General features: G+C 38.9%; 1 protein-coding gene across 1 annotated transcript; it reads right to left on the reverse strand.

Annotated features, from left to right (window-relative positions):
* Nucleotides 1–4,942: 4,942 nt before the first annotated feature.
* Nucleotides 4,943–5,335, reverse strand: LOC131996008 (putative cyclin-dependent serine/threonine-protein kinase DDB_G0272797/DDB_G0274007). Its single transcript, XM_059365416.1, has one exon. The coding sequence runs from the start codon at nucleotides 5,333–5,335 to the stop codon at nucleotides 4,943–4,945; it is 393 nt and encodes a 130-aa protein (XP_059221399.1).
* Between the last annotated feature and the right edge of the window lie 5,710 nt (nucleotides 5,336–11,045).

Here is an 11,045-nt window from a genome sequence, read left to right on the forward strand (position 1 = left end):
CCCTCTAGAAGCTCAAGAAGTCAAGTCCCCAGATCTGTTTATATGACAGCTATATCAGGTTTTGAACCGATTTGAACCATATTTGGCACAGTTGTTGGATATCGTAACAAAACACGTCGTGCAAAATTTCATTCCAATCGGATAAGAATTGCGCACTCTAGAGGCTCAAGAAGTCAAGACCCAAGATCGGTTTATATGGCAGCTATATCAGGTTATAAACCGATTTGAACCATACTTGGCACAGTTGTTGGATATCATAACAAACCACGTCGTGAAAAATTTCATCCCAATCGGATAAGAATTGCGCACTCTAGAGGCTCAAGAAGTCAAGACCCAAGATCGGTTTATATGGCAGCTATATCAAAACATGGACCGATATGGCCCATTTACAATACCAACCGTCCTACACTAAAAAGAAATATTTGTGCAAAATTTCAAGCGGCTAGCTTTACTCCTTCGGAAGTAAGCGTGCTTTCGACAGACAGACGGACGGACGGGCGGACGGACGGACAGACGGACGGGCATGGCTAGATTGACATAAAATTTCACGACGACCAAGAATATATATACTTTATGGGGTCTCAGACGAACATTTCGAGTAGTTACAATCAGAATGACGAAATTAGTATACCCCCCATCTTATGGTGGAGGGTATAAAAAAATAGGTTTGCTTGGACCACCCATCTTCGAGATTTGGCGTTTTTGAAAATTGGGATAATAAGGAGTCCTTTTTGGGGTGGGATGGCCCCTCAGACATCGTGCCTTAGATATGGATATTAAATTCGTGTCTACTCCCAAATGGTTTTAATTTGAGCCCCATATTGCCATTGTCGGTAAACATGTACCGTTTGGGGGTGTTATGGGACCCCCAAAGACTTGGCCACAAATTTGGATACCTGATTGACATGATGGATCAATTACGATTTTGAGGTTATTTTAGGAGGTGAAGCGTCACCTAGAAACTTGGCTACAAATTTTAATCTCATATTCGTAACCTACTCACTTGAGTCCCATATACCCATTAATGATTAAATTGCCCATTTGGAGGGGTGGGGGCATTAAAATCCAGTCCGAGTAATGTAATTGATGTTAATGCCATTTTCTTAATCTACTCCCCAATACCTTTCATCAGAGCCTCCTATTGACATGAACACCAATATGTCTGTTTGAAGGAGTTTTGGACTTGAAGCGGCCCTATGGGTACTGGAACCCAAGTTTTATTATCATATTCGTATTCTACTCTTCAATACCTTTGATACCCATATTTCCACTTTTGATTTTGGGTGGTGTTTTTGGGGTTTTGGGTTTTTTACATTCTTTTTTTAAGCGCTCCATTTCTGATTATTTTTGCCATTTTTTCCCTAAAAAGATTACGTTTGTACCTATTGCAACCATAACTAAAAAAAATAGTCGAAGCAGTCGGCGGCAAAAATCGAATTGAAACTAAATCCATTTCGACTTTTTGACTTTTTTCGACATTTGAGCTATTTCGATTTTTTTCGACTTAAAATAAATTAGTATTTGTGTTTATTTTAAGTGGGGGCCATGTCTTGTTTTTCTTATGTAAAAAACCTGTTTGGTTCTGTCAGTTTGGAGGTATAGACTCAACAATTATATATCTTCTTATTTTATCCCATTACTTTACATGGAACAAAAGTTTCCTTGGAATATTTATTTATTTTCGACAATTAAAGATCTTTTAGTGAAATACCATGCTACGAAAATAGTATTGTATATCGCTTGACTGACAGTTTAACAATATAAGTACCTTTATCTAAATCCCATATGATCTTTATTGGTCTACCAATTTAAGTTTGAATGTAAGGTGTACTCCATTCTTAAAATTCTTTATTTCAGCCCGATATTCTCATGATATCTGATTTAGGGGTGTTTTCGGGGGTGAGGTGTTCCCTCAGACACTTGGCCCTGAAAAAATATCAGCATCGTGCTCTTCTTACGGAAGTTTACACGATGAGGCGTCCCCCAAACACATGGCCCCAAAATAGATTATCAAAATCGTTTTCTAAACTCAAATACCTTTCATTTGAGCCACATATTGGCATGGTCGAAAAATTATTACGCTTTGGGGGGTTTTTTGGGGAAGGGGTGATGCCCTAAATACATGGACATACATTTTAATATCAAAATCGTATTCTACTCCCAAATACCTTTATTTGAGCCCCATATTGCGATGGTCAGTAAAAAATTGCTGTTTTTGTGGTATTTTGGAAAAGGTGTATGCCCGATTTAGGGGTGTTTTGGGGATTGGGGTTGTCCCCCAAACACTAAGCCCGGAAAATATACCAACTATGTGCTCTATTCTCATATATCTATATATCATCTATTTGAACCCCATATTGCCATTGGCCTCAAAATTGGATATCAAATTCGTTTTCTAATCTCATTTAAACTCCTTATTGCAAAAGTCAGCAAATATTTAGTTCCACTCTCTTTAAGACCCAAATTGTCTTGGTGAGAAAATACGTCCTATTTGGGGGTTGTTATGGTGGTGGGACGTCCCCTAGACAGTTGGTCTCTAATGTTGATATTAGATACGCTTTCTACTCCCAAATACCTTTGATTTGAGCCCCATATTTCCATAGTCGGCAAACATGACCGTCTTGGGGGGTATTTTGGGGGATGGGCTGCCACTCAATGGGTTGGCCTTGAAAATATATATCAGATTCGTGTTCTACTCTAAAAACCCTCTTATTTGAGTCTCATACTGCAATAGTCAGCAAATACTCCCAATAGTGGTGTTGTGGGGGTGGGGTGGCCCAATAGACACTTTTCCAGCATATTGATATCAGATTCGTGCTTTACCCCAAAGATCTTTCATTTGAGCCCCATATTGCGAAGGTCGTGAATTTGTCCCCTTATGGAAATGTTTTTGGGGAGAGGCGGCCCCCACACACTTGGTCCCATATTTGGATATCAGATTCAAATTCTACACCCATATACCTTTTATTTAAGCCTCATATTCCCATGGTCAGTAAAAAAGTCCTGTTTGGGGGTGTTTTGGGGAATGGGTGGACCCCCAGAAACGCGGTACCACATTTAGATGTAAGATTCGTATTCTATTCGGAAATACCTTTCATTTGAGTCCCGACCATGGGGTCGGTAAATATGTCCGATTTAGGGGTGTTTTGGGGGTTGGGGTGGTCCCCTAACACTTGGTCCGACAATCGGATATCACATACGTTTTCTTAGCCTAAATACCTTTCATTTGAGTCCCATATTGTCGCGATTGGTTTAAATATATGTTTGGTAGGTTTTAGGGTGGCGCGGCCCCCCTAGGTACTCCATCCGAAATTTGGATACCAAATTTTCATACCCCCCACCATCGGATGGGGGGTATACTAATTTCGTCATTCTGTTTGTAACTACTCGAAATATTCGTCTGAGACCCCATAAAGTAAATATATTCTTCATCGTCGCGACATTTTATGTCGATCTAGCCATGTCCGTCCGTCAGTCTGTCGAAAGCACTCTAACTTCCGAAGGAGTAAAGCTAGCCGCTTAAAATTTTGCACAAATACTTCTTATCGGTTGGTATTCTATAGGTCGGTTGGTATTGTAAATGGGCCATATCGGTCCATGTTTTGATATAGCTGCCATATAAACCGATCTTGGGTCTTGACTTCTTGAGCCTCTAGACGGTGGAATTCTTATCCGATTGGAATAAAATTTTGCACGAAGTATTTTGTTATGATATCCAAGTATGGTTGAAATCGGTTCATAACCTGATATAGCTGTCATATAAACAGATTTGGGGACTTGACTGCTTCAGCTTCTAGAGGGCGCAATTCCTATCCGATTTGGCTGAAATTTAGCATGACGTATTTTATTCTTTGACAACTGTGTCAAATAAAATTCAAATCGGTTCATAACCTGATATAGCTGCCATATAAACCGATCTGGGATCTTGACTTCTTGAGCCTCTAGAAGTCGCAATTATTTTCCGATTTGCCTGAAATTTTGTACGACGGATTCTCTCATGACCATTAACATATGTGTTTATTATGGTCTGAATCGGTCTATAGCCCGATACAGATCCCATATAAATCGATCCCTCTATTTTACTTCTTGAGCCCCCAAAGGGCGCAATTCTTATTCGAATTGGCTAACATTTTACACAGTTCTCCAACATATATTTTAATTGTGGTCCAAACCGGACCATATCCTGATATCGCACTAATAGCAGAGCAAATCTTTTCTTATATCCTTTTTTGCCTAAGAAGAGATGCCGGGAAAAGAACTCGACATATGCGATCTATGGTGGAGGGTAGATTCGGCCCGGCCGAACTTAGCACGCTTTTACTTGTTTCGTTTTTAATTTATTGCTAAACAAGAATAAGGCAATACTGCACAGTATTCGTCCTAGGATTTCGCTAGCCACGGTAGTCTTAAAATCTTCCCGAGTCTAAGCGAATATTTTGGGTTTTATAAAGTTATGTTTTTTTAGCCTTCTATGCAAAACACCGAGTTTTTGTTTAGGCAACTTTATTTTTCAACAGTCAGACAAGAATGATCCTTAAGCTTAACATGTATCTTACCATTAAGACGTTAACAAAATCAATTCAATCATCTAGAGTAAAAATAAATCAATGTTCGAAAAAATCACAAGAACAATTATTCATAACAATTGAGATTTCGAGCAAGAGTACATAAAGTCACTATCATGTTGAGTATTAAAAAGAGAGAATAAGTATAAGCCATGTAAAATAGAGTGAGACAGCAATATTAGAATATCAAAAAAGTAACATTTTTACTCGACGAAAGGCTAACATAAAGCGTGAATGTATTTAACAGAAATGGGTATTATTAACATTGACAAGCTTTTATTAACATTTACTCTACTTAGCATACGATTGAATGTTGGTGACGTTAAACATGTACATGTTAAAATTATCGGGCTGTTACGACCTCTCCCTCAGTTGCATTAATCGCCATGATGATGCAACTGAATGTTATTAAATGTTTTTGGCCAAACGGACAGCCTTCTCGGTGTTGATGGTCGTACGTGGCTACAGTGGAATCCTTGTTGGTTACCATGTCGTTGTTGAGATCGCTTTTCGATTTGTGGTTGCCAATTGTGGTTATGTTGTTGATGATACTTGTATTGTTGTTGCTGACAATGCTTTTCGTGTTGCTGGCGATGCTTTTCGAGTTGCTGACGATGCTTTTCGAGTTGCGGACGATTTTGTCCATATTGCTGACGATGTTCGTACCGCTGAAGATAATCAGTTCGTTGTTTATATTGTTGACGAAGCATTTCGTATTGCGAACGATGCCGTTTGTATTGCTTCTCCCCCTGAATTAAAACAGTCCCCATCGCATAACTTCTTTCATGAGTCTTTAACAAAAATTTACGATTCTTTTTGACTTGTTGCAAAAGTGGAGTCGATGAACGCAGCTGCTAACTGGGGCTTGTAACACACCAACGCTTATTGGCTGGATATATAGGCCCAATGCCAGCACACCATTTGACATGCAAATGTCGCGTTTAGAACGTATATCGATTTGCTGTAGAGACATCATAGTTGTTGGTTATTTAACCAGTAATATATTGGTTGAACATCAAATTTCCGGTTCCATGGAATTACTAGGTCTACTACCAACCAACCGTATATTCGACACGTCATTCGACGAGTCTATTCGATAAATATCTAATCTAATGTCTTTGTGAACTGTGAATCAAAGGTTCCCCTTTATAGCCAGATTGCGGTACCAGGATTTGATAATCCTTTTTGGTAGTCATGCTTATCAAAGCATGACTACCAAATATACCAACAAGTCAAAAAATTACATCCCGGGATTTAAAAACATAAACTGAACTTTTATCGTCTAGATTGCCATACTAATAGTATTCCATGGAATTTGATATACCAATTTGTTTCCGTAGATTACCATTTAACATATTTTCAAGATCAAATTAGATTTATAAATCAATGCATTTCTGCGAAGACCATTAGAATAAAGAATGAGCATGGTTAAATCAGCAAATAAAAGCTCCAATTAATGAAAGAAATATCACATATAGGCGATGGAAACGTTATAGAACTACACAACTGCACGAGCGTTTCAAACGTAAGAGGCGAACTGTCGCTATGCTCTGTACATTCCATTTAAAGATACATGAAAATATGTGTACAGCACCTGCACAAAATCCAGTTTCCTTTCGCTGTATAGATGAATCTGAAGTTCTGTATAGTATACTCTCAATTAAATCTAATGCAACAGGAATTGACGAAGTAAATCCAAGATTTATTAAAATTATCATAACAAAATTGCTACCATATTTGAAATATATTTTCAATACTGTTCTTACCAAATCCACCTTTTCCCGTAAATGGAAACTTGCAAAAATCATACCTACTCGAAAGTCTTATAATGAATACCGTCCAATTGCCCTCCCTCCATTCCTATCAAAATCGCTGGAATGAATTATGGCGAACCAAATTGAAGAATTTCTGCATAATCAAAATCTCTTATCTAACTGGCAATCTGGATTCAGGAAAGCACGAAGTTGTTCATCTGTCCTCTTTTTTATCTTCTGTTGAATCACAGTATAGCAGTTGACACTATTTACCAAACTGCTTGTAAATTGATATCTTCATACCTTGTTCAAAGATCTCAGTCTATATTTTGTACCGATAGTTGGTCGAATACGCTCATTGTTCCAAATGGAGTACCTCCAGGTTCCATTCTGGGACCTTTGCTATATGCCCTATATATTAATGACATACCAAACGTACTTGTTACATGCAAGATCCAAATGTATGCTGATGATGTTCAACTGTATACCTGTACTAAACTGAATGACATCCAAACATGTATCTCCCATATAAATAATGATTTAAATTTAATTAATAATTGGGCCGTCAATAACTCATTAAGTTTAAACCCTACCAAATAAAAGCAAGCGGATGGTAATACATAATACTACTAAATTCCCCACGAACATTCCATTAAGGAACTTCTCTCATATCAATGAGTGCAATCCGATTAAAGTTTAAGCAATGATAAGGGGTCAATCCATGAAAAATGCAGCGAAATCCGTACATGGGTATCGGAAGTCTTCCCCAAGAAATCCATGGTACGACCAAGAGTGTCTAGATCCTACTGAAGCCAAGAACGCGGCATACAGAGCAACACTGCAATCAGTAGCAACGCTCCAGATCATGGAGAGGTATCGGAAGAAAAGAAGGAGGGAGAAACGTCTATCCCGCAGAAAGAAAAAGGAAATGGAAAGACGTGAGTGTGAGCGAATTGAGATGTAGAGGAGTCAGAATGAAGTCCGGAAATTCTACCAAAGAATTAAACATTAAAACCGATGGCTTTGGTGCAGCACATCCTCCTACAAAGACAAAGAAGGAAATCTAGTAACTGACAGAGATAGCATGCTGAGGATATGGAAAGAACATTTGACCCAACTACTAGTGTCCTACAATGGCGGGGAAGAGGATATCGCAGAACCAATCCCTGATGATGGTATAGACTGTTTACCTCGCAGTCAGAATGAGGTCCAAGAAGCAGTGACCCGACTGAAGAACAACAAGGCAGCAGGAGCCGACGGATTACCCGCTGAACTATTTAAGACCGGAGCTGACACGCTGATAATGCGGATCTATCAGCTTGTTTGCACTATATGGCTACACTCAAAAAACTTTGAGCTACAACACTAGTAAAATGAACTAAATTTGGAAAATATTGAAGTTGTAATGGCGCTAAAGAATAGTATGCTCGTTGTGAGTTCAACAATTTCTTTATGGCTACGAATTTGTATATACATAGTATTAGTCCACTTCCAACTTCAAATATGAACTAAAGAGCATAGAAAATGAAAGATAAAATTATTGAAAAAAAAAAACCCTTTTCCGAACACTCTGGAGCATTCAACTGGACACATCTTAATTACTCAACCCATTTATTTCCGCCTGTTTCCCATTCCCACGCTACCAATTGCTCAGCCTATTGTGAAGAATGCAAACTTAATATGAAACATTGCAACTATAAATTGAATAAAACTGTACCTTTTTTCCCAGCCGGGTATTGAACCAAGAACCTTTTGTTTTTAAACCAGACGCTCTGCACATTCATCCACATCAGTATTGTTTGAATCTTCGACTATTTTCCCATTTTATTGTGTTTATTGAATTATTGTTAATTTCGAGTATGTATACGTGAACTCAAATAATGGGAATAGGAATGAACGTTTTAGTTATATTGAACTAAAAATCTTTTTTTCTTTAAATAGTTCATTCATTAATAAATTTCATTCAATAAATTGCATTCGTCGCCCACTTCCTTTACTCGGACTGAGTCGACCCGTAAGGCTTCGGGTTAACCAAGTTTATTGACGGCAGTCGGAAAAGGAAAATTACTAACTCCGCCTGAATTGTAAGCTATTTTATCTATACTCACGAGTTATTAGTTTTATTCATACAACGTTTATTTTCTCAATTTTTAGGAATTTTTAACTAATCGTGGATAAATATCATGGACTAATGAATATTATGTAATTAACTCCTATTTATGATAAGCATTTTTTGAGTGTAGAAGAACGCATACCCGATGATTGGAACCTCAGCATACTATGTCCCGTACACAAGAAAGGAGACAAGACGGAATGTGCCAACTATAGAGTCGCATAAAAGTTACTCTCGAGCGTACTGTGTGAAAGATTAAAACCTAAAGTCAAGATGGGAGAATATGGGCCCTATCAATGCGGCTTTAGACCTGGTAAATCCTACACCAGATATTCACACTGCGCCAAATTCTGGAAAAGACCGAAGAAGGACAAATCAGCATCTTTGATCTCCTACGAATCTCTGACTACGAAGCCGCTTTCGATACCCCTATACGTTCAAAGGATTTCAAGACATGTCTGAGTTTGATATCCCTGCAAAATAATTAAGACACTTGCTGATACACGTTCCTCAGTAGAATAGTAAAGAATCTTTCCAAACCATTCCATACCAAACGAGGTTTCAAACAAGGAGACAGCCTATAGTGTGATCTCTTTAATATCCTGCTGGAGAAGATTATACGAGACGCAGATGTGAATAGTTATGGCACACTACTCACAAGAGAATAAATGCTACTCGCCTATGCCGACGACATTAATATAATAGGTCGGTCACCGCAGTTACTACTGCAGCCTTTGAAAAATAGAAAGAGAGTCAGTGAAAATGGGTCTGGCAGTAAATGGAGATAAGACAAAATGGATGGTATACACTCCCAAAACACCCTGTACAACCGATCAGATAAAGAAAATGGGGAATGTTGGGAACCACAACTTTATCTACGTCGGCACCGCCGTAACCGAAACGAATGACACCAGTTTTTAAACAAAGCGGAGAATGATACTGGAAAACAGATGCTACTTTGGATTAAGTAGGCAGGTTAGAAAAAATGCCACCTCTCGACGGACGAAGATTACACTATACAAGACACTGATACTACCCGTGTTGATATATGGCTCTGATGCATAGGTACTTATGAAAGCAGACGAGGCAGAGCTTGGAGTGTTTGAGAGAAAGATTCTTTGTAAAATATATGGACCAGTTTGCGTTAATGGATAATATAGGCGTCCTATCAACCACGAGCTGTATGACGACGATAGAAAAGGTGCACGTATCAAAAATGTTGTCGGAATAGATGAAGAAGCTCCAGCAAAGAAGTCTTATCAAGGCAAAAACGTTGGTACACGCAAACCGGGACGACCAAAAGCCGGATGGAAAGATCAAGTGGTGCGAGACACCTCGAAACTTGGTGTCAGAGATTCTAGAATGAGCGCAGAAGATCGAAGCTCTTGGAACCCTATTCTACGTTTGGCTAGTGAAACAAATGTTGTGCCATAGCCAATTAAAGTAAGTAAAAGGAAAAAAAGGGGCGCCTTTTTTTATGCCGAGGCCGAACGGCGTGCCGCATAGCGACACCACTTGGTACAGAAGTTTTAACATGACAGAATACCTTACAAATGTAGCCAATATTAGTATGTTGATGTTCACGCCGGGATTTGAACCCAGGCGTTTGGCGCCATAGGCGGATATGTTAACCTCTGCGCCACGGTGGCCCCCATATATAATCCATAGAAATACATAGAAGGACCTTCGCTGGTCAGCTAGAAGTTAAAATTGGAAACTCCGCTATAAGCCATGTTCAGACGGCTGCAAACTTGGGTTTAACCTTCAACTCTACTCTCACTTTGTCGAACCATATAAACGGAACCATTGGGAAAGTTCGTGGTATAGCTTCGACTTCGACTATTCACTCGAACAACTGTCAAAACCCACTACAAAAGAAATGGTGACGAAGATCATGCAAACACATTCCGTATAAGTGGTACTGAGATCTATGAGCAAAATAGTAGCGACGCGTCGCTGCATCAGGATAAATTTCGCACAATTTTAATTGCAAATGTAATTAAATGCTCACAAAATGAGCCGTTGTCTTTGTTGTGTGTCGTTGTTTGACTTTTTTGTGTGTTCTGACAAAGAAAAGAGTCATTCGGATTTCGTGATAATTTAACAGGCTTTTTCGCTATGAATAAAGTCAGTGCTAAGCTTATGCAGCGAAATCAATGGATAGCTCATCTGTCAACCTCTTTGAAATTAGAATGCAAATGCTGATTTTGAATTTGAACATTCCACTAAGAAACAGGGGCAAACATCTCACATATCAATGAGTGCAGTCCAATTCAAGTTTAAGCTCAATGATAAGGGGCTTCCTTTTTATAGCCGAGTCCGAACGGAGTGCCGCAGTGCGACACCACTTTGGAGAAAAGTTTTTACATGGTATAGTACCTCACAAATGTTGCCTGCATAAGGAGGGAAAACTACGGCTGAACATTTGTTTTGGTCTCGCCAGGATTCAAACCCAGGCATTTAGCGTCAGAGGCGGACATTCTAACCTCTCTAAAATTAGAATGCTTCTTGCTACATCATACTTAATACCTACACTATTATACGGTTGTGAGTTATTTGCATATTGTGATGTTGATGAGAGTAGAAAACTCAAAGGTGTCTACAACGATATTG

The sequence above is a fragment of the Stomoxys calcitrans genome, chromosome 1, assembly GCF_963082655.1.
Source record: "Stomoxys calcitrans chromosome 1, idStoCalc2.1, whole genome shotgun sequence".
Lineage (NCBI taxonomy): Eukaryota > Metazoa > Arthropoda > Insecta > Diptera > Muscidae > Stomoxys > Stomoxys calcitrans.

Bases quoted from the DNA above. Each gene is read 5' to 3' on its own strand.
- LOC131996008 (XM_059365416.1), bottom strand. From the start codon at position 5,335: ATGGGGACTGTTTTAATTCAGGGGGAGAAGCAATACAAACGGCATCGT.